The following is a 27,415-nucleotide window of genomic DNA, read 5'->3' as shown; positions in this document are numbered from 1 at the left end:
TTGGGAAGAAACTTTAATAGCTCCAAGGATTGCTGGACATCTACAAATATCTATTCTGCTCTATTTCTAAATCTATTCCATTTTCTATTTTATTTCTAAATCTAGAAAATGATAAAATTAATCAGTCTTATTTATATTATTTTAAAATTTTGAAGTTGCACAGAATGCACATGATATGAAAAATTATGTAAAATATAAGTATGATGCTTTTTATACGTAATTTATATATGCTTATAAATTATTATTGTAATATATTCAATTTATATTATTTATATTATTTTATATTTATATTATTTATATTATATTATATTATATTATTTATATATTATAAATTATTATTGTAATATATTCAATTTATATTATTTATATTATATTTATATGATTTATATTATTTATATTATATTATATTATAATACGAAATGAAAGTTCTATTTTCTTTGAGTTACATTCTTAAAAATATAAATTTGCATAAAAATTCACAACCTACAACTTTATTTAAATACACAACGATCAAAGTTTCATTTAAACCTTAACTCGACACATCAAACACTGGGAGCTAAACCATAAGAATTTACATTTTACATTATTTTAATTTTGGAACTTTTAATTTCATTTCATTTTTATTATCAGTCTCTATTGGAAAGAATACGCCTTAAATTTTCCTGACACACGACACAAATACAATACAATATTTCACAGTACTACCTGACACTGAAAATAGAAGACGTCGTTTCGTATGCATCAATCTCACCTGTCCTTGAAACCACAGAATCAGCGACCTTGCCAAAAATGTCTCACCCATCTCGGCTGTTCATTCCTTAAATTTCTTCAACTACGACCTTCCAGAAGTTTATGTACTGCTCGCCTGGCAAAGAGATCATTCCACATTCCTCTTTCAATGGCGAGCCGAGAGCTCGGAATTTCCGCGGCTTTTTTCTCGAGCGAATTTCAAAGGTGACCGCGCGCGTGTGCTTGCTTACACGCGTGCGTGCGTGCGTGCGTGGTGAAAGTGGGCGAGAGGTATTCGCCGGCTCATTGTGCAGACGTTTCACGGAAAGACAGAACTTCCCGGTTCTTCCGATTACACAACCGGACGGACCAGTTTTTGGCCAGCCAAACACCGACACCCAGCCGACCGAACGAAATCGAAAGCGAAAGGAACAAAACCGACCGGATCGATCCTTCGATCACCGACTGGTGGAGCTCTGGTGCACGAACCAGAGAGAAAAAGCGCCTTTTGACACCGTGTTTGTCGTGGCCCGGGGACACGAAAACCGTGGATTGGATCGAGATTGACGACCGAAGCGTGACTTCTCCTATCTCCCTCTCCGTCTCGATTTTTCCGCTCTCTGTCTTTTTTCTTTCTTCTTTATCTCCAAGTTCACGACCGCAGGCTACGTGCTTTGCTGTTGGTAAGTTTGATTGTCGTTGATCACAGCCAATTTACACTATATACAAGATGAGAAAAATCGTTAATCGATCGTCGCTAATTAAGGGGATATTCTGGTAATCCGGCTTGAAAAAAATCGACTTTTTGCGGATTTTTTTTCTAAGGAAATTATGTTTTTTCTCCCAAGGAAATCAGATTTATTCATACTTGAAGAGTATTTACAATTTTGTTTTTAACGAAATTAATGAAAGTTGTGGAAATTATATAGCCTTGGGTAAGGCATGTTTTTAAAAACGGGTTCGAATGGCCGACGTGATTCCGGTTCACCTGGTTATTTGAAACTGAAAAACCAAAATCCATCTTAATTAGTGTAAAGATGGCTATCGCATCAATCACGGAAACAGCGAAATTTCGAAAATTTAAAAAATGACAGCATTTTGAAATTAAAATATCGATTTTCCTTTTTGTTTTTTGGGTGGTAAAAAAAAAAAAAAATAGAAAAACCATCAGATTTTGAAATCCGTGGTTCATGCGATAAAGGTACTTCTGGTAAAGATCTCCTCCAAATTTCAAGTCAATCGGTCAATTAAAACGTGAGATTTCCTGTCAGTCAGTTTAAAAAATATGGATTTGAGAAAAACACACTTGAAGTTTTTGTTACCCGTTGTACAAAAATATTCATACTTCACGATCAATCGAGCAGTACANAAAAATAAAATATTATAAACTAATAATGATGTAGAAATAAATAATAATATAAATAATAATATTATAAAATAAAATATTTTCCTGAGAAAAAACACGTTTGAAGCTTTCGTTACCCGTTGTACAAAAATATTCATACTTCACGATCAATCACGCAGTACAAAAAATAAAATATTATAAACTAATGATATAAAAATAAATAATAATATTATAAAATAAAATATTTTCTTGAGAAAAGACACGTTTGAAGCTTTCGTTACTCGTTGTACAAAAATATTCATACTTCACGATCAATCGAGTAGTACAAAAAATAAAATATTATAAACTAATAATGATGTAGAAATAAATAATAATATAAATAATAATATTATAAAATAAAATATTTTCCTGAGAAAAACACACTTGAAATTCTTGTTATCCGTTGTACAAAAATATTCATACTTCACGATCAATCGAGCAGTACAAAAAATAAAATATTATAAACTAATAATGATGTAGAAAAAAATAATAATATAAATAATAATATTATAAAATAAAATATTTTCTTGAGAAAAACACACTTGAAGTTCTTGTTATCCGTTGTTCAAAAATATTCATACTTACGTTACGAGCAGTACACCGTTTCCTCTAAACATCTATAACTTTGCTAATTTTACAAATTCAATCCTCGTACATAAATTTTTTTTAAGCCGGATTACCAAAATACCTCGTTAATGATTCATGGTGAAAGTTCCGTGGAATCAATATCGTTCACGGTGTTTTGTTTGTCCCGTTTATTGGATACATTCCGAGAGCGATAAGGGAGAAGGTTGCGAATAAAAATTGAGAGAAAGGTAGCCAATATATACATACAGTGATATCATGGAAGTTGATTTTGTAGAATTCTATATTTCGCGTAGAAAAATAAATTCCAGCTTCGAATTTATTCTTCATCTGTCGAACGAGCAATTTCTGTTTATTCAAATTTCACTTATGTCAAGTAATATTTCTACTTATTATTTTTGGGGAATCACGAAAATATTTCCGGCAGTAGATTCTCAGTTTATTAATACTCCATGGCTTCCTTCGAAATGGTCTTCTACGATTTTCTCTATTGCGTGTACGCATGGTACGAGGAGAAATCTAACGAATTTCTGCGAATCATTCGATCGTAGATAATTTACAGAAATAATTTATAGACGCGCGTGATGAAATCTTGTCGTTTCCATTTCGATTTCGCTCGCTGGTCAAATGTAGCCATTCATCGTTATAGAGCAGGATCTTCGAAACGTCAACACCTATAGTGGCACCTATAAAATTATACAAACGTTTCGGACACATGCGAAGAATTAAACGCTTTAAGTATTTTAACTATCGAAGTAAAGATTTTGAGCTTTAAAACATGACCAATGATTTTTTCCTTACAAAGATATAAACAGTTATTATCGACAATTTTTCAACATTATCGATCCCTTACCGTGTTTTCAAGTTTCTTTCAAATTTTAATTGCATCACAGCCGCTTAAAATTTCGAAATGTATTTCACATTTGCATGAAACTTGTATGAGCATTTCAAACACTTTCAGTTACCATTGTAAAGTAGCTGTATGGCGAGGATGGCACTGATTATAGTAATATTCGAGACGCATCGAAAGGGGTAGATAAGATCGAGACACGTTCGAGCGGAATAAAAGCATCGGGGCACGTTTGGTGACGTAATCAGCCGAGAGTTTCGGCTCTTTCGAATTCACTTTCTGCATCTTTTCGTTACGCAAGTGGGTGAACCAGTTTCTGGACAAACCACCTTTGTGTAATTATGCTTGGGCAGCTGCCTCTGTAGGAACAATAACGTCTTCTATTGCCGTTCACGTGAAAGCTGTCGTCGTGCATGTATCAAGGAAAGTTCCAGTTACAGCACCTTTGTTAAATTTTATAAGCCTGCGAAGAATTCGAGAGATTGATATCGAGGCAGCGGTGTTGTTTTGTTGAAAATTGAACAAAATTACAACTATATGTTGCAATGATTTACGTAACCTGACACTTGGATGAACTGGAATTATGGATGAATTATACTGCGATAAATCATGTAATTTTTGACACGTAAACACGCTCCTAACGCATTATCAACTGTAATTTAAATTTAAAACTTTCGATCTGCATTTCGCAGTGACCATGTGTATAATTTGTGTTGGCAATTTTTTATGCTGTTGGTAATATTAATTTAAAAATGCGAGAGTAAAAGTTTTATGCTATTTTATGTGCTTGTCACCACGTATTAAATACCAGAGTTTTATTTTATTAAAAATAGGAGAAATCCTAAAATTTTTGATATCATTAAGAAAATGTTCTTTTTTTTTTAGCTCTGCTAAAATCTCTTGGCTCATTTCTTAATTATAATATTCTCGTTTTCTCTTATATATCTTTTTATTATCATTTAACAAAATTTTCTCTTTCGATCTATATCTTAATAAAATTGAAGAAGTACTAATTGTAATAAAGAATATTATTGGAAAGAATTGATCAGATTAGATACGTGACTTTTATAAAATCTTCGAAACACTGAAGATCCTTTTACTCGTGGAAACGAAAACAACGTCGAAGGGAAAGTTCAAAGGCCACAGTAGTTGATTAATTTTCTCTGTTTAAAAGTTAAAGGGGATTTCAAAGAGGTTTAAAAGAAATAACAGAGGATTATATCAATTTTCTAACAACGATAAAAATTGTATCCCATTTCTAAAATTAAATGGAGCTGCAGGCACATCCAATAGTTTACTTTAATGATCGAGTATTGTAACGAGCATTCACTTAATAAAATTTCCTATCTGGCATTTTCTTCGAACGCACTCGGAAATACTTAAAATACCTGGTGTTTCTAATTTTTTCAAAGAGAGTTATATCATACAAGATAGTTACGAAACAATGATGAGATACTCTGAAGAGAAACATTCTGACAAAATTTCAGTTATACAAATATTACTCTCTGCGTGCATTCCATGGATTCCTTTCGTATTTCAATCTCAACCGCAGGGAATCACAAGAAATCCGCGATCTGATTATCATAATAGAATCAAGAAACACTTGTGGTTAAAATATGTATATTTGTTTAAAGCTTCGGCTAACAACTCGTGTTTACACATACGATTTTCTCCCAGGAAAGGAGAACGCATTACGGTAAAAATAATTCGCCTTAACGAATATACGATGCTCAATGAACAACGCACGCGATCGATGGTACAAAACGCATATATACTAAGGCTAATACGGAATATAGATTTTCTCCTCATGAAAATTGCAACGATGCCGAACGAGAGAACGTTAAGTTCGTACGGCCGTTACAAACCGAGCTCGTTTCCCATTTTACGGTCGAAATATCGTCCAATTACGTTACACGGAATTTGTGGGATTGTCTGAAACGTGGCTCACGAACCGTATCGCGAAGGCAGTTTCGAAAACGAGCTTATCTCTTCGTCTTTTTCTTTCTTTCCTTGTTCTTTCTTTTTTTTTTTTAATATTTTTAAATTCGATCTGTCGTGACATCTCACACATCAAACTTATGCACGCAAGTATGTATTTACAATTGGGTTTACAGTCGCGTTAACGCCAGAACACTGCCGAACATTCAGATATATCGAAGAAATCGAAGTAAACAGTAGAATCTTGATCATCTGCAAAATAACAGTACACCGTGATCGTTTTTTCGATGATCTTTCGAGAAACTATATGAAACGAGGGATAAAAGAAGAATGGTTCGTTTCGAACTGTTTCAAAAATATTTTGAATAAAAATATTGGAGTTTGTTTTTAAATGGCGAAAGTTTCGAATGAACATGACTGGAATTTCTATATTTGTTTTGTAGTCTTTCTTGGGGAAAAAGAAAATTTTCTTTTAAAAACTCTCGATTAATCGACATTCCATTCCATCGATTATTCTTAGAGCATAATACGTGACATTTTAATAATGTCGGGAAAATGATGAACAATAATAGTCTTTCTGAAAGGTGCTTTTAGTTTCAAAGGATTAAGAGACATTAACATAGCTAAAGCCTAAAGCTATCTTATAAATATTAACATATGAAACAAGATCAAGAACTTTTGCACCTTTTATCTCATAACTTTTTTTCTTCTTTTTTTTGAAGCAAAGAACTTCAGATTTTTTACCATTTTATCAAGAATCAAGTAACAGTTAGATTTAATTTTATGCAACTGGAAGAAGCAACAGTGAACAATATATATAAAACGAATTTTTGGAATTTGGCATTTCACAGACATATAGAAGAAGAATTCCAGACGAAATATTGCTCCTTTCTTCTCCCCACCGATAATAAAGGCTCCATTAAAAATAAGAAAAAAAAAAGATTTGAGAAATTACAAAAAGATTCTGGAGAGATGCATCGCTGTGTTTTGTGATGAAAATTCCGATGGTGAGAAAAGAAAAATTATAAATCGATCGCCGTGACTGGCAGTGGCAGTTCTGGCATTAAACTGGAGTTTCAGAGAAGAAAAGCGCGACTCGTGCCTGTCTCGTACCGTTTATCTGGCACTGTTTAACAACGGAGGACGTAAATCTCTTTGTCTTTATTAAACGCCGGGGCCGAGTTGTTTGAAGGCGGGCGACACGAGGAACGGCCCTCGACACGCTGAAACGATTTATGCGCTCGCATGAGCGCAGCTCGCACGCGAGCTTAATTGCACGCGCGTACGATTGTCACGGCTCGCGGTTAAATTAGCAACGGATACTTACAACAATAACGATAATTAGAGGACGCACGCGACGTTTCCAACTCGACGCCTTCTCTTTCGCGTGAAAATCGCTCGTTCTCGATCGAGCTTTTACCGCTCTGTTTAGGCGTTAGGTCAGTCTAGTCGCTTTTTCCTTTCAAGCTCGTCTAGCAAATTTTTTTTTATCATAAAAATTTGTTACTGATCGCACGTAACAAAATGAAATTTAATGTTTCAATTCGCGACAAATGAAATTTAGAAAGTTTGTAAATTATTCAGAATTCAGAAACTGGAATTTGGGAACTAGTTATTTTAATCGAGGTGTCTCTAATAGAATCATCGATGATTAAAGTGTAAAACTTGCATCAGAGAAATTAAATTACATGGAACAGGAAAACGTGTTTGAATACGTGTTGAAGAACACAAGCTTTTATTGAGAAATTACTCAGATATCGGAAAATGTATCATTGCAAGTCTATAAGATTTCTCTAAAAAATTCACTTTACTTTACAGTTCCAGTTTCAACATTAGAACTACCAAAGCAGTCAAAATGACCAATTGATAACTTTTGTTAGATATTTTAGAAAACAGTTTGTTAGATATAAAACAGTGTATTTTTAGAGACTTGATTTCTCGTAAAATACATAAACAGAAGCTTGCGTACCCTGTTTTATCATAAAGATTTTCTGGTTTCATTTACTTTAATGTCTCTGATGGAAATTTTATGCTTTATTTGTCGGTAGTTTTAGCGTTAAATCTAAATTAAAAAAAAAAAAGAAAAAAAAAGACACATTTCATACACACCAACCTAACATCGTACATCTTATTTGGTCCTTCTTTTTTTTTGGTTTCTGACTGTATTGGTTGATCGGGAGGTTTCTCTATCCCGAAGAAGGGGAAAAGTGTTTTCAAACGTTCGGAATTGCATAACCTTGTTTGAACATTCGACTCACTGTTCCGTAAAAAAAAAAATCTCTCCTTTATTAATGAAGTATCGAAATCGTTGAGAGAATCATCGTGATCGCCGGCAGGATTGTCGTCGCGCTCGTCGTCGTCGCTTTGCCGTAGAATCCGCTTCCGTAGACCTGCAGACCGGCGGTCTCGATGCTGCGCTTGCAGTAATCTCCGTCTGCAATCAGGGTAATCTGTGGTTAGCTTGTCGCGAAAGCTAGTGATATCACGCTATCACGTTTACTGTTATTACTGTCGATGAATGACTTTACCGCGATATTTGTTTAGTGGGAGGAATTACGGTTCGAAGTGATTCAGTGTAAGTTGCAAAAATAAGATGATGAAAGGATCGAAGGTGTAATAATGGGTGTTATTCGAATTGACGATGATCATTAAATTTTTCTACTCTTGATTCAATGATGCATTTCACTATTCGATAATCGTGGAAAAAAGAATCTATAAATTGATTTCAATTTCATCTGCGATTAGATGATCAAATAATTGTACGATCCTATAACTAAGTAGTGTCTGTAATTAATCTGCGTATTTCATGATAATAGTAATTATACGATACAATTATATGATGATATTAATCTATGATATAATCATTAAGTAATCTGCAATTTGAATCGTTGGAATTGGTTAAACAATATCTGTATCAATCACAATACGAATTTATATGATGGTATCAGTCTATAATACAATAAACGAGTAATGTGTAATTTGTAAAAGTAGCACAAACTTGAATGAATCTATAATTTGACTTGGTAATTAATGTAATTAATTCCAATACGACTTACAATTTAACGAATTGTGACCCAACGATTTAAATTAATAAATTTAAGCTATTGATTTATCGTGATTAAGACAATAAAAGTGATTTTTAATTGATGCATTATGATTACGATATTGTAAAAGAAAAATTTGTAATTTGACTTTATAATTACTCTGGAATGAAAATCAGATTTTTCAGTAATAATGTAAATTTTTAAGGCAATGCAATTATTCGTAACGATACATTGCAATCATGAATAATTTTATATAAATAATATAATTTTACATACGTATATTTGTACGTATTAATATTTAATATTTTGTGAAATAATATAATTTTATATACATATATATATATATATGGTTCTAAGGTTCTAAGGTATTACCAGTTGTCACTGTAAATGCTGTTATTCGAAGTAGCTCGAAAACGAATTGATACAACGCTGTACATTGTGAATTTTAAAACTTCGTTGTCCGTCGCTTGGATCGATCGATTTTTCTATTTTCATCGCTACTCGTCTCGGAATTTCGTTTCGGTCTAAATTACACGTTGATGAAATTTTTCTTGTTAAACGTTCACGAACATCGCACGCGTTTCAATTTTCCGATCGAGCGACAGATTTTTAAGTTTCTCTAAAATTCCTGACCTCGGTGATATAATTGAAATAATTCTTTATACCGCCAGTTTCTCGCAGATAATTCACAAATGAATTCGCAGTCAAATCACTTGTAAAAATCCATAGATAATGTATTCACCAGTTCAGGTGAAGACAAGATTTTAATACTATGCGCAACAAACTCGTGCAATACGCAATCATCTGCCCAATAAGGTCGATTCTTTCAACGTCTGCAGTTGTCGACATTAAACATGCCATGATCAACGCTCATAATGTCTCGTTGATCAGTCAGAATAATTTTGCATACAAATTGCTCAGCCTCGGATAATTCTCGTTAAGAATCATAGACACACCGGATTTGTGGAGAAGTTGAAGACGCAAAAGTGTACAGAACCTGTACACGAAAAAACATACACATGCTCGCGAAAATATTTCAAGACCTTGTGGAAACGAAGTATGAATATTTTCATGTTCGATCAATTCTCTGTTTCAAAAGTTTAAGTTTGTTGCAAATATGAAAATATGTTTCAAGATATTCGGTACAGGTACAGCTTCTGCATCTTTTGTACAAGTGTGATTTGTACGATGCAAGTAGTATAGGTCAATACAAGTGCCGTCACGCACGTTTAAGGCGATTAATATCCGTTTGCACCAAATATTTCGTACTTTGTAAATACATTTCCAAATTGCTTTCAAATTTTATTAATATATTTATGTCACGAATGTTTTCTTTTTTTTTACAGAATTAATACAACACTTTGCGTGAAAGTTTTACTATGTTTCGTGAATGAAACAAATTTAGAATTTATTTGTTTACTTGTACGCGTTCACTTTCCTTACTTTTTCTAGAATATAATTACCAATGATTAAATGAAAAATATTACATATTTCGTTAAAAAAAAAAAAAATCACTGAACCCTCTTCTCCTCCAAAAAATAATACAAAAACAACAAGAAATGATAAATTAAATTACTTCGATCATAACTCTTTTCGCTTTATCTGTTTTACGAGGGCAAAATTGTGCTTGTTTTTTCAAGTTTCGTAGAGGTTCTAAGGTTCTAAGGTTCTAAGGTTCTAAGGTTCTAGAGCTCCAGAGTTCTAGGGTTCTATAGGGTTCTAAGGTTAAAGGAGATATACTATTACATCTGTTGCAAAAGATTGATAAATCGTTCACGAGTTGAAAGGAGCTTTGTAAACGTGTTCTAAACCATTCTAAAATTCCATAATCGAGATTAATCGTGGCGAAGAAAAAAGCCAACTTGTCTTGATCGAGGAACTAGAACAGGTACCGTTTCCCCTTTCCACTCGTGACGTGCGTCCCGATCGCCATAAAATCTAAACGCCTTTTCCTTCCAGTTTACAAGTTATCGATTCTTGAAATTACGCGATCATCATCCCACGATCTCTCCTCACGTGTATCGACGCGTAACTTGTGTACCAAGCTAACCGCTCCGGTAATTAGCTGAGCCAGCTCTGCAATTCCAATAATTTCCGTGATCATATAGACTTATATAGACCGCGATTATATCCACTTTTGTAATTAATACTGTACACGAATACTAAACTGTTGAATTTATGTCGCGATAACTCGTTTTTCCTTGTAAAAATTTCGAGTTTAACATTCTCTCCTCTAAACTGCCGACCACAAGTGTTATATTTTCGTGCGTATATAAAATATATTCGAAATAAAAATCTTTAATTCAATTTGGTTCCTGATCTTATCTGAAATGACCATATAGCGAGTTGGAAATTTTTATGGTGTAAATCAAGGTTTTGAGAATTTGAATTTAACTCTCGAGTAAAAGTTGTATAACTGTAACAAATCTTGTGAAGTTATAAATAACTATAGTAGTTTGTATCATATCATATTGGAAAAATTCAAGGAATTTAATTATATTTTGCATTTCATCTCTGACTGAGATTGGTAATAAAATTAAATTGAATTAAAAATTCGAAAATCAAGTAGTCCAAAATCTAAATTTTTATGGCTTCTGAAGTCCAATGATGCCAGTTCTAGATCTCGTAGAATATCATACTTTTAGTTTCACAATTTTATTCGTTATTATTTATTATGACAATTATTTTATCATAATTACATACAATTATAGAAACAAATACAAGAAGATTGTTATACGAAAAATATTTGAAACACAATAGCAAATTGCACCATTATGATTTTTAATTCAACAAGTTCTCGTTATTTATCTCTCTGTTGTCTAAACTTTCAATTATCACATACTAAATTCTCACTTTTTCAGATCAGGAATAATTTTAGACACTCGTGTGTTGAATGAAATATTTATTTTACTTGACAGTCGCGACAGGTTGCCCGTGAGATTCAATAAAATTTACGGAAGATCGTTTGTAAAAATTTCGAATTTAATACACCATTTCTAGTCGCCAGTCATTGACGAGAAAAAGGAAAGAAGTGATAAAGCGCGACGCGAAATGCTTTCTCCGTTGGGAACAGTGACGTACGAAATCGAAAGGGCCACTACGGGCGCTCTTTTCAGAAGGAATCGAGAGGCAGAGAGTAAAGGAAGGAAAGAGGAACGAACGGTGCTTTTGGTATGGCGATCGACAGAGAAATTATACAACCGGCGCTCTTTCTCCTCGTAACGCACGAGTCACGTACATCTGCGCTTTCCATCACCGTCACTTCTCTGAAACGGCCCATTTTTCTTCTGTGTGTCGCTGAGCCACCGTCCTCCCTCCTCTTTTTTTACAAAAATTATAAATCAATTATTAATTTAAATTATTAATATTAAATTACTAATATTAAATTAAATTATAAATTATTAAATTTTTATTAAATTGTTAAACACTAAATATTATTAAACCCTCTCTTTTTTACTACAATGATATTATTAAACACTGCCTTTTAATTTTTATTTTATTATTTTTTTAATTTTAATTATTTTTAATTATTAAAACTGCCAAATTAATAATTATAAATTAATTATTAATTTAAATTATTAGTATTAAATTAAATTATAAATTATTAAATTTTTATTAAATTATTAAACACTAGATATTATTAAACCTTCCCTTTTTTACTACAATGATATTATTAAACACTGCTTTTTAATTTTTATTTTATTATTTTTTTAATTTCAATTATTTTTAATTATTAAAATTGCCAAAGTTGGTAAAAATGGTTAACTTCCAATTTTTGAAAGCAATCTTGCATTACAACATTTATAGTGTTGCGTTTTTTTTTTTTTTTTTAGAGATTCGAATGATTTTTGTAAAATATACGAACAAAAGTGTCATAAATTATCGTATAATAAATCTTTTCTTATTCCTTGTATTCTAATTTCTTTGACACAATTTTTTTTTTCATACTGTAGTCCTCGGTAATTCTAGTTTTAGAGATTCGAATGATTTTTGTAAAATATACGAACAAAAGTTCGTGTCATAAACTATCGTATAATAAACCTTTTTCTATTCCTTGCATTCTGTAATGATTTCTTTGACTCGATATTTTTATACTTTAGTCCTCGGCAGTTCCAGCGTTAACATTGGGAAACAGAAGAGATATAGGTACGTACTTTACACAGAGAATGTGTATTTAAACTTTTGATATTGAAACGCTTAATAGGATCCAAACTAAATATTTAACTAACCCACAGCTAATAGAAAAGGAGAGACTTAAAACTGAAACACGTTGAATCTTAAAATCTTCCTCGTTACTCTATCTTCTGCCGTGGTTTTCATTTACGATCGTCGATCATAATTAAAGACACTTGTTTGTTTTAAGTAAGAGGTACCTTCAACTCTGCATGACAGAGCTAAAAATCCTGTTTCTATTTCGAAATCACCTGACAAATTACAGTTCTTGAATTCACATAAACTTTTTCTCCACCTCTGAGGGTACTATTTATTTGCCATTTCAATCAGACTTTTTATACCTTGACAGATTGGCATGAAAGTTACCCTGTATTTTTACATTTTTCGATCGAACGTCACGTTTACTCAACTTTTACGCACTATTTCGTTCTTAATGGATTAGGAAACTACGTGTAACACGTAACACGTGTGTGTGTGTGTGTGTGTGTGTGTGTGTGTGTGTGTGTGTGTTGCCGAGGTAAATCGAGCGGGCTTCGAGGCGCAACGTGCAATGGAAATCGAGAGTAAAGTCGCCGAACGTGTCTCACGATTCAACGTCTCTCACTCCTTCGATAGTATAAGCGACTCTTACCGGGCCATGCTCGCGTTCGTTCCTACGTTTTACTCCGATTTCGCAATTCCGCCAGTCCCACGGACAGAGAACTTCACGATCTGTGGCCCAACAGGACCCTGCTTTGCGTTTAACGCGGAAATAATCGTGACGTTTCCTCTGTGTGAATTTCAGAAACGATTTCCTCGCGATACGATGTGTACGTCGAATGAAAAAGCTCAGTCATCGTATAAAAAAGTCTTTGTACCATCTAAGAAACGAAATTGCTTTATTTTTCATTTTAAAGCACCGCCTTCGAAACGTGTATGATTGGTGGAGTGAATTTAATTTTAAACTAGTAAGTAATTTTAATTACTTTGGTGGAGTAATTTAATTTCAATTTAATTGAATATGTTTGACTTTGTTACAATTCTGTTAATTCTGATATTGTTTGTTCGGTTGAACTGAATGATTAATAACAATATCTCGAATAATATAATCGTGAAATTCTGTTTCGTGCACAATATTTAAAGACTTATTGCATCGTTAGAAGATGAAAAAAGAGAATAATCTGTTACTTTCGAATAATATCTACTGACGTGTTTTGTACAGAATTAATTGCGTGATTAATTTTATAACAATCGTATTTTCTTAACGTCCGACAATAAAAACCGTAAATAAAAATATTCAATATGGATAAAAATTTTCAAATATTCAACAGAGGAAAATACTCAGAACATTCAAACATATTCGTTGCGTACTAAATTCCAAAAATTATTTTTCAGTAAAATACGTAGGATCAAAATATTCTCCCGTAGTTTCTCTGAGAGTACATTTAATTACTACATGTTTCAAAATTCCTGTCCATTAAATATGGATATTATAAACGCTGATGCAGTGAAAGGAAGAAAAACAACAAACAGAGAAAGAGAGAGAAATGATTTCACGATTTAACACTAGAACTACGAAAATGGTCAAAAATGGACTAATTTATAATTTCTCAGAGTAGTTCTTCTAGAGATTTTAGTAATTATTTCCTATTTTCCATACATTCTAATCTCTCTGATACTAATTTTTATACTTTAGTCTTTAATAGAGAAGAAAGTCAATCAATCAGAAAGTCACGATCCTCAGGAATAATCATCCGAATAATGAATTTTTCCCTTTGTTTCTTTTTCTTTTTTCCCCTGCTATATCTTATTAACTACTCTAAGGACTAAAACTACCCTAAGGACTAAAGCATAGAATTCTCATCAGAGATACTAAAGTGAAAAAAAAATAGAAATACAATAGAGTACGCAAACTTTTATTCGTGTATTTTAAAAAAATCATTTAAACCTGTAAAAATACACTGTTTTGCATCTGTAATATGTGTAAAAAAAAAAAAAAAAATTATGAATTTTGACCACTTCGATTGTTCCAGTGTTAACGATTATACACGGCGTGAGGTTGCACAACGTGGCTCGCGAATTTGGCAAGAGGCTAGGCTCGGGAAGATGTAACGCGGCGATCCCGATAATTTCGCCGCGCGCCGGGATCGTAATTCAGTCGAGTGTCGTCACACGATGAATATTTGTAGCGCTACCCGGTCGGTAACTGGCACGTGGGAACTGCAACCTTCAATCTGTTACGGTAGGAAATTGCATAATTTGTAACAAGTTACGATGAAAGGCTGTGGCGCGAACGCTAGCTAGCGTACGCTTGTGTCTCGATGGTCGCGTGAATCGGTTCCTTGTTTCTAGGTTCCAGGCTGTTCGCGCTGGGCCCAGGATGTTGGAATATTAAAAATCGCGTAATACACCGGCTGCGCGGAGGAAATACGGTAGAACCTCGGCTCGCGTGAGTTGTAGCCGCTCGAACGTGATGTACGACGTATTATGCGGAATAGGGGAAATTATAGTAATTTCACCGTGGAATTTTAACACGTTCGGAGAGTGGATAGTAGAGATCAGTTTATTAGGAGAATTAATCGATCCTTATTACCCCACTCGTTCGGACGAATACAAAAATGTATATATAACTGGGAATATTTAATTAGGATAATTAATCGATATTAATTGTCCCATGTTTGTTGCACGAAATTGGAATCGTAAGGAAATTTAGCAATTTAGGAATATTTATTTTTGGCCATTTAATTCTACACGCGAAAAGTGTGAGAATACTGTTGCTCGTTTTAGAATGAAATGGCCGACTGAGAGGTGAAAAAATCGTGGAAGGGTAAAGTCAACGCGCATAATTTACGACTGTTCTTCGTTAGTTGAATCTTTCGATCCACTAATCGTTCGATCCACTAATTAAGATTAATCGTGTCGTTCGCCAAATGCCAGCTCTCTGTCATTGTTACGTGATTACGTAATGCGTGATTATTCCTCACGTTCGAGATCGAATCGTTCGATCGTCTGCAGTCTAGAGCAACGCGTTTGCAACCAATTAGTTTCGTACGACTCGACGTTGCAAAGTATAATGGTTATGACGCACGAATAATGGATCGGAGTAAAATGGTGAAAGGGTTGGTTAGCGTGGAGAAGAAGAAAAGAAAAAAAAACAAATGAGACGATCTCACGGGATTGGAATTGTAGTTAAGTGGATCGTGTGAATTCTAATGGACTCGTCGTGTTGTGTGAACATTGCCGGTCAAAATTGGTATTCAAAGATAAAGTTTTATACGAGGCTAGAGCGTTAGGTTGGCTCGTGTGAAACGTCAACTTTTCCTCTAAAACTTAACTAAAATTTGTAGCTTCTTTGAAATATTACATACTTATTAAATCACTAAATTTTTATTGAAAATTCGTAATTTTTGAGAAGCAAGAGTGACCAACTGTGCATGTAAATTAAAAAAACAAAGAAACGACGTCGCAAATTTACTGCTATATTATTGTAACAAATGGACTCACAGTCTTAAAAATTATGAGTGCAGTTAAAAAAAAGTGAAATCTAAATAGAAATTTATTACACATACCAAATATTACAAATGCTTAATGAAATATTCCACATATTTTTCCTATTACTTGCGCCTTTAAATATCGCACAAATTCATAAAAATTCTCGGTCTATTAATCATGTATTATAACCTCCTATAATAAGATTATGAAATTTAGAGAAAATTTTGAAACGCTCAACTCGCGATAAGAAACAGTCGAACGAAGATATATTATTACTACAAGCAACTCCCTATCCATATGTTAACAATTTTATTTTGCATACTTATTATTTTACCATTATATTTCATTAATACATCATTATAATATATAAAAATATAAAAATATTAAATGATAACATATAATAATATTATAATATATATATATATATATAAATATAATATATAATAATATAAAAATATTAAATAATCAACTGAGAACAATTTTTCTCTTACGACTCCTGCAGAAGATGAAAATTTCAAGAGAAATAACATTTCACACGCGCTAATCTGACGTCTTTTTCAATCACCAGCGCTTTAACCAACGTTTTAACCGCTTGCGCTGGCAACTGATTGCGGACCATAACGAGTGACCAAATACCGTGTACAATAATTCGCCGCAATCCTTTTGAACTCGTCGGTACGATATCACTGGATAGAAATTATCGAGAAGCATTAAATTCATTCTTTATTTTGCCTATTTTCTTTTACCTAGATATACTTAAAACTGAGAAGATATTGCAATTTTGGAACAGAAACATTCTCGACGTGCGTGGCACGTCATCCCAGCGCAAGAGGTTAAATATAAAAGGAGCAAGAGATGAGTTTCTTACCGTAAGACCAGCCGACGATGTCGCTGGTTCTCAAGTTCTCCGTTCTCAGCCAATCTTCGAGAGGCCTGAAGTACTCTCTGAGCGCGGACGCGTCCAGTCTGTCCTCGCCTATAGCTTCTCGGAGCGTCTCCTGCCACGGGATCGACGAGCCTCTCTCCATAATTTTTCTGCAACAACGAGGACGAGAAACAAAGGCAGATGTTAGCAGTTTTTCGTGGCACACGGAACGCGGGGAAACGAAACGCGACGCAACGCAACGAACAAGTTCGCAGAGGCAGCTGCGAACGTTCGGCCATTCAAATTACCGCGGGGGAAGCTCGTAATTCGTGCGTTGTTAGGCTTTAACGAGATCACCGGCGGCGCTTTCTCGGCGGAACACTGTTGCGACAACGCGCGCCGAACGCCGGAACAATGAAAAACCCCGTCAGCGGAGGAAAAGGAAAATCCGCGGGAGGAATTGGAACGAGAGAAAAATAAAGACGCGTAACGAGCCTTTTTCTTCCAGCCGCTAATTAGCCTATCTTTGGCAATCGTGCTTGAAACGCGTTCGAGTGTGCTCGAACCGCGTGGGTGTGTAATAATTATAATTCGCGCACACCAAGTGTCCCAGTATCGACAGTGCGATCCTGTACGGAAAAATAAGTCAACAATAAAGAATAGAATTTTTTTTTGAGAAAATCGAGCTTAAAAATTAACAGAGAAGAACAATCGACAGGAGATTAGTGAAACGCAAAAGTGAGTCGAGAATGGTGGGAAGAAATATTTTTCATTCGAAGCTTCAGTTTCAAGGCAATGAATTTTGAACGTGTTTCGTTAAAAATTGCCCTGTTACTTGAACAGATAAATTTTCAAACTCGATTTTCTTCAAAACGAAGCATTTTATTCTAGATTTTCGACTCATTATCACAGAAGTAGAGTAACCCATTGTTATAATGATTCTTTTTTCGTCAGATCTAGAATTCAAGCTCAAGTATACTTGATAAACTCGATTTTCTCAGAAACTAAATCTTCTTGTACGAAAAAAAAATTTTATTCCCTATTTTCAACTTACTTTTCCATACAGAATCACTTACTTTCTGGTTGCACTACCGATACTGCGGACACCCTGTATATTATAAGTTACGACGTTAAGAAGAAAAGCAGAAAACAGAACTTTAATATATACGTTTGATCCATCTTATGGCTTTCAGAAATTTTTCTCTTTTATCTGGTCAGTTGTCATTTTTCAGCAAATTTGCAACTCGCACTTTCTAGTAATAGAAATCGATCGGTAACGTGAATTTAAATGGATTCGAGAAGCACGTAGTCTCGTGTTATTTCTTTCGAGGATAATGCACGGTTGATCTCGACTAAGTAGCTACACCCACGTGAACACTGTGGCTTCTAGTGATTGGTATAATCATCATTGTCGTCGTCGTAGGGAACTTTATGTCATTTTCAGTACGTTAACTGCTGGAACACTTTGCGTGTTAAGTACTCTCGTCAGTTCACTTGGAATTTTAAATTTATAGCAGTTCAACTCCAATCAGTTTGCGAAACAGCTATCGACTACTTTGTTTCAAAACTAGCAAAGAGCGTATTTATAAATATTTCTCTTTCCCTTCGTTATAATTTCTTCAATCAATAGGCAAGAAAAAATCTAGCTATCGTATATATTTCAGTATTGCATATAATTTGTATATTTAAAGTTTGACCTGAAGATGAAATAAAAACGTGAAATTACCATCACTGTAACTCGATTTTACAAGATAAGATGATGCTTTCCTTTCCAATTTGACCACTGTTAATTAATTTTGAAGCAATAAACAATGTTTAGTCTATGAAACAAACTATTCTATCTAATTGTAATCAAAGTTCAACCGCTATTGCTGGCACTTTAATTTATAATTATTAATTTTAATTCCCTCATTTAATTTTCATTAATTATACAAAGAATTTCTTATCAATTTTATTATTTTATTAGTTTATATTTAATTTTAATAAATCATATATAAAATATTAATTTAATTAATAATTCTACCATAATTATATTTTAAATTTTATTTATAATATTATTAATATCATAATTTATTAAAAATTGAAATTTAACATGTAATTTACATTGAATATAATTAAATTTAATTAATAATATGTGACGAAACGCCGTTAAGAGATCGTTGACACGATCGAGAAAAATGATTATCATTTAAATTTAAATTTGAGAAAGGACATGTCCCTGCCTGAGACAAAAACATGTCAGCGAGACGGTCGTATTTAAATACAATGACCTGGAAGTAGTCATGGAACGAAGATATTCATCGCCGAGGACCCGACTGATGGGATCGTTCAACGTTTCGCTATCGTTCGACGTGGCCATTAAACAAACTCCAAAGTTCCAAGTGAATTTTAGTTCCGTTGTTGGACGGCGCTGCCGAGAAAAATCAGCTTTGTTACGTGATTTCAGGAGGAGAGTTTCTCTGTTACTCGAGCTTCTTTCCTCCTCGTGCCGAGTGATTGCGTCGCCTTCTTTCCCTCTGTTTTCCTGTTTGCTTTTGCGTTTGATCGTCGATTCCGAGACGCGGAGCGCGTAATCTCGGTTATTCCGGTACGACAATGCTCCGCGTTACATAAAGCGAACCTAATCCCCCATGAGGGATTTGTTTTTTTGTAACGGCGAGAGCTTTTCCATGAAGAATTGCTGATACAAGACACCTTCCATTGCGTAAGAGGGTGTCTGGCCATTTATCCGAGTCTTGTAAATGACGTGTGGTAACTGGAGACCGAAGGCTTTTTGAAAAATTTGTCTGCAAATGCATCGTTCGTTTCGTGTTTCGTCAGGCACGTCAATCACAGATTGACAGACTTGAGGAAGTATAATGTAATTAACACCTAAGGGATTTATCTAAAGATGGTCGAGATGACCAATTCTCAGAAGAACTTGGCAAGTTTCGATCGACTGTACTTCTATCAGATCTAAATTACTTTTTTTTTCGTGCGAAGTACATAAATACAAAATCTCGTGATCTTTACTGCGTTATAAACTTTTTTCTATTCCCTGCATTCTAATTTTTATAGCCGATGGTAGTTCTAGAGCTAATATGAAGGAAGAGATCGGGCGAATTTTAATTTAAATGTAAATTTAAATCTCGATGAAGCTGATTTTAATAGTTTGTAAATTTTTAGTGTTATTACTAATTATTACTGGTATTTCTTTTTTTTTAATAATTTCAGTTACAGGTAGCTTAATATTTCTGGTGCTTTTTATCAAATATTAGTTTCAGGTATCTTGACAATAAATTGATAGACTTGACGAATTAACGTAGAAAATGAGATTGGCCGAATTTTAATTTAAATGTAAATTTAAATCTCGATGAAGTTGATTTTAATAGTTTGTAAATTTTTAGTGTTATTACTAATTATTATTGGTATTTCCATTATTTCACTTTGTTAATAGTTTCAGTTACAGGTAACTTAATATTTCTAGTGTTTCTTATCAAATGTTAATTTCGTGTTTCAGGTATCTTGACCATAAATTGATAGACTTGACGAATTAACGTAGAAAATGAAATTGGGCGAATTTTAATTTAAATGTAAATTTAAATCTTGATGAAGCTGATTTTAATAGTTTGTAAATTTTTAGTGTTATTACTAATTATTACTGGTATTTCTTTTTTTTAATAATTTCAGTTACAGGTAGCTTAATATTTCTGGTGCTTTTTATTAAATATTAGTTTCAGGTATCTTGACAATAAATTGATAGACTTGACGAATTAACGTAGAAAATGAGATTGGGCGAATTTTAATTTAAATGTAAATTTAAATCTCGATGAAGCTGATTTTAATAGTTTGTAAATTTTTAGTGTTATTAGTAATTATTATTGGTATTTCCATTATTTCACTTTGTTAATAGTTTCAGTTACAGGTAACTTAATATTTCTAGTGTTTCTTATCAAATGTTAATTTCGTGTTTCAGGTATCTTGACCATAAATTGATAGACTTGACGAATTAACGTAGAAAATGAGATCGGGCGAATTTTAATTTAAATGTAAATTCAAATCTTGATGAAGCTGATTTTAATAGTTTGTAAATTTTTAGTGTTATTACTAGTTATTACTACTATTTGTATTGTTTCATTTTGTTAATAGTTATAGGTAGCTTAATATCTCTGATGCTTTTCACGCAAGCTTTGCGTGTTTTTAATTATTTCCACAATCTTGCTGACGCAATTGCCCTTTTTTGTTTGCATTCAATTATTGTCGAACTTTCACTGTTAAAAAAAACTGTCAATTTCTATAAAAAAAAAAAAAAAAAAAAAATAAATAAATAAAATGGAAACATATTAATTACCAGAACTAAATTAAATTAATAAATTAGATAAAGTTACTAAAACTCAAAGAAATTACACAGTTAATACAACAACGACACCTGTTCACAATTTTGAGAAAATTAAATTTAAAAAATATTCATACTAAGCATACTGAAACAAACTATAGACAAAAGCTTATTAGTCAAGACAAAAGCTATTAAGCCAAGAAAAATTTCGTACTGCACGCTAGATGAATATCGACAATATCTAAAAAAGATTGTTCGACTTGCCGTTGGAGCAAATGACGTCGCAAGAGGTGAAAGGTGAAAAGCGGAGGGTCGATTTCTCGAAAGTGAAAAGTGTCCCGTAGTCGACCGGCGTGTATGATATAACGAGTTTTTGGAAAGTCATTTGGATGCAGGCCACGGTGCAGCTCGCTTCCGGTTCCTTCGAGAACGGGCCACGCCCCCCGTGGGAATCGGCCGGACGCGCAGAAATATTTCGGTATGCCCCCGTTGCAATTTATATCGATCGCACAATTTCCGGTGTCGGCGAAATCGCCACTTTCCTGCTCGCTCTGGCCGCCAATATTTCGTAACGCGGGATGCTGGCTGCCGCGATTCCTGCGTTTTAACGTGTATCAGACATTTATGGAAAAACGTGACGTGATGTAGAAAACAAACTTTCCTATAGGCTGATTTACAAGAAAAAAGCGGCTGCCTCTGAGATCTTGGAGTTTCTACTAATTTTTGTTTTGTACGATCGACTGAAGTAGTTGTTGCAGATTTTTAATCCTTTGCCCTCGGAAACTTTTTTTTTTCTTTATATCATCCACCAGCAATTTATTTACGAAGTGGTATCATTTTTAAATAAAATGACACAGACATAATTGGGAATAATCTTCCTGTTGAAATAGCATGCAGCACGATATTTTGTTGACATCTTTCTAACGTGTGATGTGTCGTTTAGATTTAAAGCAATCATCAACGTGCATTACAGGTTTTCTAGAACAACTATTGCATATAAGATAAGACTTAATGATATATGCAATACTTTGAAATATAATTTTAATCAAAGTAATAGAGAAGATTATTTTCTAAAAATAATAATTTTAAAATAATTTGAAAACATAATTTAAAAAAGAAATCTTTTCTATCATTTTGTAAACTTATAATAAGAAGTCTATAGTTTGCGTGAATTATTTCGAATAAGTGTCGATTGACTCACGACTGCTTCTGTCTTCGGGAACTTCGTCTTCTGAAATTCTTTTATTCTTCCCACGTCGTATTATAGCTTTCACTCTCAGGCGTCTGTTCAAGCATTATGCCATTGCATTATTATATCGTACAACGCCTACATTCGTTATAATTATATTTTTATTATTAAATAAAAGGAAGTCTGAGCTGTACGATATTTCCTTAAAAGGAACAGTCGAGTGCAAAAGGTTCAATTGTTGAAATCAATCATTTTCTTTTTTTTTTGTGCAGTTGATTTCTAATGTTGGAAGATCGATAAGTCTTGAATACTATCTTTTGACAGGTCTCGAATATTTCAATATTTAAAGAGACTTCATAATCTTCAAAGTTTGGTAAATATTCTATATTATTGTACACTCTATCAGAAGATATGGCACGAGCTTTATCAAAGCTGCTCGAGGCCTGTCGAATCTTTAAAAACTTCAAATCTAATCTACAACTCGAGACGCATTAAATCTCGAATGATGCTTCGAATTATCGAAACATCAGAATTCAAGAATTATCTAAACATTGAAAAGCCAAGTTTTCTCGGAATTTCGGAAAGTCAAAGTTCATCGAAACTTTTTAATTAATACCTTATCGAATCTTATCAAAAGTCTGGAAGTATCGAATCAGGTTCGAAGTGATTCGAACTTCTCAAATGTATCTCAATATAATACTATACAAGGAATTAAAAACATCGCAAAGAGCGAGAACGATTTCTGCAAAACTCTTCGAATATTTCTGCAATAAGAATCATCAAAGTTTTGTAAAGGATTCGATATCGATATTTTCCTTTCGAGTCTCGATTAAGCAACGCTTCGTCTTCTCCATCTTTCCCAATTTAATCGTATTAGTCGTATCCTCGGTAGCACTATTATCTCGAAGGGTATCGCGCTCGGATTCGTTCGGGGAAAAAAAGCCCCGTGTCGAATGATTCCCATTCTCCTTTGCACGGTAGAATCCAGTCACGAGTTGACTACCATGGTTCTGCGTTTTAAGGATGACCTCTGACACCCGTGTGGGAAACGCGTGTCATTTGGCTAAAGGGGTTATCGGTTTTGCACGATAGGCGCCCGCTGTTATTTGCTCGTTGCCTGATGGAGACCTTGACAGGCCCACAGTGAGATATCGAGCGTACGAGCACACGGTCCAACTGGTTATTGTTTTTATTATTGTCGGAAAATAATATTATCGGGATGCGTTTTGTTTTTCGAGTGACTACCAACGGGGTTGCTCACGCGCAATAATTTCTAATAATAATAATAATAAATAGATAGCAATTTTTAATAATAATAATAGTAATAATAAATATTAATAATGTATAATATATAATATAATAATATATAAAATATATAATAAGTTCTAATAATAATAATAATAATAATAAATATTAATAATGTATAATATATAATATAATAATATATAAAATATATAATAATTTTTATAATAATAATTTAAATAAAAATTTATATAAAATATATAAATATAATTTCTATAAATATATATAAATATATATATAATTTCTATAAAATTTAAATAAAAATTTATATAAAATGTATAATAATTTCTAATAATAACAATAATAGATATATAATAATTTCTAATAACAATAATAATAGATATTAATAATAATAAAAAGAAGAATATTTAATAAGAAGAGGACGTTCGACGAGCCGGAGAAGCGGGCTTCTCTTTCGAGAAACGGACGTTGGCGCGCGAACGTCCGGCGATCGATAGATCGAAATCAAGCGGGCAGTCGTCCAAAGGCCTGACTTCCTGTAATCGAAGGACGATCGCGGGCTTTCGCGGACTCTGCGGACGCCGTTACGAAAGCGATTGCGCCGCGTAAAAGAACGCGCGCGTGTCGCACAAAGAAACTCGACTTGTTATGCGTTGCACTTCCGTTTTACGAGCCGTGTAACTTTACTCTCGATCGAGAGAGAACCAAAATGGTAGCCGGAGGTGGGAGAAGGACGAGAAGACGGAAGCGATATGTTTCGAGGAAAGATTTCTCGGGGCAACTGTCACTTCCTGAATGTTATTCTTCAGAGAGGCCAATCACTGCGAATTTTTCGACACCACGGAACGATATATATTCATAACATTGACGCTATAACTACCGACGAAGTATAAAATTTGTACCAGGATTTATGATATAATAAAGAACACGAGAGTTCTATAGAAATCATTCAAGTCTCTAAAAATACACTGTGATATAAAATTTTATAGAAATTATAAAAGTGTTATAAAATTATAAAATGTAGTAAATGTATAAAATGTTATAGAAATTATATGAAAAATGAATTATATGAAAATTATAGATTGATCATCTTGACTATTTTAATGTATCGTCACAATACTATATATCAAAAAGTATTTATCTCGTTAACGATATAAATAAATAATACATCCATGTTGCTAATCTATTAAAAACGTAATCCAGTTTTCTTGAAAATGTTAGCAAATTGTAGATTTCGATGGATTGAAACCATCAAATTAGTAGATATTTTAATTTGCAGATTAAAATGTACAAAATACATACACTGATCTGCGTTTGACTAGTATAAAATGAATTTATCACAAGTGTTGAAACATTTTTACTTTTAAACAGTATACGAAACGTATGAAACGAGATTTAGACATCAAAACTTGATTTATATAAAATGCATAGATTATAAACGTACAATTGTGTGAACTGATACATTAAAGAACTAAAACACATTGATCTAGATTTGCATAAAACGTACTCGATAAAATATTTTTACTTTCGAGCATAGTACTCGATACCCATGAACGAAATTCACCTGTATAAAATATTCTCGATGAAACATGCCTATGTATATATCGTATACATTGAACTACCTCGAAATGTACTCGCGTACATTTAATTCTCGACCTGTATAGAACGAACAAATGACCATAGTCATAACAATAAACAAAACTGAACGAACCAATTTTTACTTTCGAGTAGTATTCAAAATCCACGAAACGAAACTCACGAAACTCAGATGTTGATCTTAATTCGTGAGTGCACGTTGGACTCGAGCCCATCTCTGTCAGCAGCGTGTGAAAGGGGAGAAAATGGGCCAGCACGGGTCGTTTGACAGCAAATTGAACAATCGTCGCGTGAATAATTTAATGAATTTCGTTCTTAACGATACACCAGCTGCGAGGGACGAAATTAAATTTGGAAAATAGTTCACGGATGCAACGGTGGACCTGGAAATCTAGATCGAAGAAGGATAGAAGAGTATCATATTCGAGTGTTGTTTGCGCAATTGGGCTGCACGTAAAATTTCATAATGGCCGGGCGAACGCGCATTACGCTCTTCCCTCCCCCCTCCCCCCACCGCCCCCTTCCAAACGAATAATTTCACCGCTGCAGAAAATCAGTTGCAGATCCTCCCAAGCGATAGAAACGATTTATTATCGCGGGGCCCCGCGATTCTGACAGCTGTATCGCATTTAATTGCTCGTTTCGCGAGATTTCTTCATTCATTCGAAGGCAGCCATCTCGTCTCGCCGCGTGCCATCGTTTAACCGCGTGACCGCGAACGTTTCCTTCATTACAGAGTAAAAATGTTCAATCAATTCCATTTGTTGTGGAACTTTTAATTTCAACGACTGGAATTGGTTATCCAACGTCTGACTCGCTTTCGCGAGTTTATCAAATGATTGACGTTACAAGCTCGCTCAAAAATTCATATTTCTACGAATGAAACTTAACAAAGATGGAAAAGATGGAAAATCGTTGTATAAAGTTTTGTGTAATTTTCAAAATTCTGCGCTCAGATTACGTAGGATTTTACAAGTAGTTTACAAAAATTTTACACTGTCCAACAAACATTTTGAAATCACAGATACGCTTGTATACTGTAAAGATTTTGAAAGACTGAATAAAATTGACGAATCAAATTGAAATTTCTTAGACGGCTGGGAAAGTATTCTGAACAAATAATTATCTCGATTCTCCTTATCTAAACATACCACTCTTGAGCTGACGAGCACAAATGTCAGCTCGTCAGTTCGACGTCACAGCGTGTCAAATTTTTCTGTTGCTCGAATTTATTCAACGACAAATGATTACCTGTTGCAATTGCTAAAAAATTAAAAGCTAAAGAAAGAAATGGATTTTAAACAATCTCAATTGTAGTGCAAAGCACAGGTAGATTAATTATAAACACATATACTCTTTTAATCTGTCATCGCTGGGCGTTCAATATGTTAAAGCAACCTCGGTTTATCACAAAATCCAAGAAGTAATATTCGCAACCTCCGCTCGTTTTTTTCTTTTTCATCGCGTTCGAACTAGCTCCCGAGCGACACGATCGTCCGATATTTCCCGATCGGACGGCGATTTTTCGTTAAATCGATGGCCGCGCTTGTCACGTCGGATTCGTCAACGAGCAGTCCGGATACAAATATCGAATTGGCAACGAAATTGCGGAAGCGGACAATGGTTTCTCTCTCGTTGACCCAGATCGCGCAGAAAAAGGGGGAGAGAGAGAGAGAGAGAGAGAGAGAGATTGTCAAGGGACGCGATCGGATCGCCACGAGAGATCGATAAGATAGGTCTCTTCCGATTGCATCTTCCGCACGATATCTTCGACCTCCGCGCAACGTACCTTACGTGCCTTATATTCCATTTCGCGTGCACCAAGTCGAGGGGGTGACTTCTTGATACCGTTCCAAGATTGTCCATTTCGTTTCTCTGCCGGACCTTGGAAGTATCGTTTATTTCTTCAATCTTGCCTAATAATTTGGGTTCTCTCTCCATGTTCCTACTCTTATTAGAAATCGCAATCTGGCAATCGAGGTAACAGATGCCTCAGGATGAAATTTCCAAGGA

General features: G+C 34.0%; 1 protein-coding gene across 3 annotated transcripts in view; it reads right to left on the bottom strand.

The window, feature by feature from the left end:
* Positions 1–5,151: 5,151 nt before the first annotated feature.
* LOC122533058 (angiotensin-converting enzyme) overlaps positions 5,152–27,415 on the bottom strand; it is an 80,678-nt gene continuing 58,414 nt past the window's right edge. For all 3 annotated transcript variants that reach the window (XM_043662412.1, XM_043662413.1, XM_043662414.1), the window contains exons 12-13: positions 17,043–17,209; positions 5,152–7,920 (exon numbers count right to left, since the gene is read on the bottom strand). In XM_043662412.1, the coding sequence (XP_043518347.1) occupies positions 7,775–7,920; positions 17,043–17,209 (313 nt within the window). In that variant the 3' untranslated portion in view covers positions 5,152–7,774. The remainder of the gene's footprint in view (positions 7,921–17,042; positions 17,210–27,415) is intronic.

The sequence above is a fragment of the Frieseomelitta varia genome, unplaced genomic scaffold, assembly GCF_011392965.1.
Source record: "Frieseomelitta varia isolate USP_RPSP 00005682 unplaced genomic scaffold, Fvar_1.2 scaffold_493, whole genome shotgun sequence".
In the NCBI taxonomy this organism is placed as follows: Eukaryota; Metazoa; Arthropoda; class Insecta; order Hymenoptera; family Apidae; genus Frieseomelitta; species Frieseomelitta varia.
Note: the sequence above shows the minus strand (reverse complement) of the source record. Positions and strands in the feature narration are given on the sequence as shown.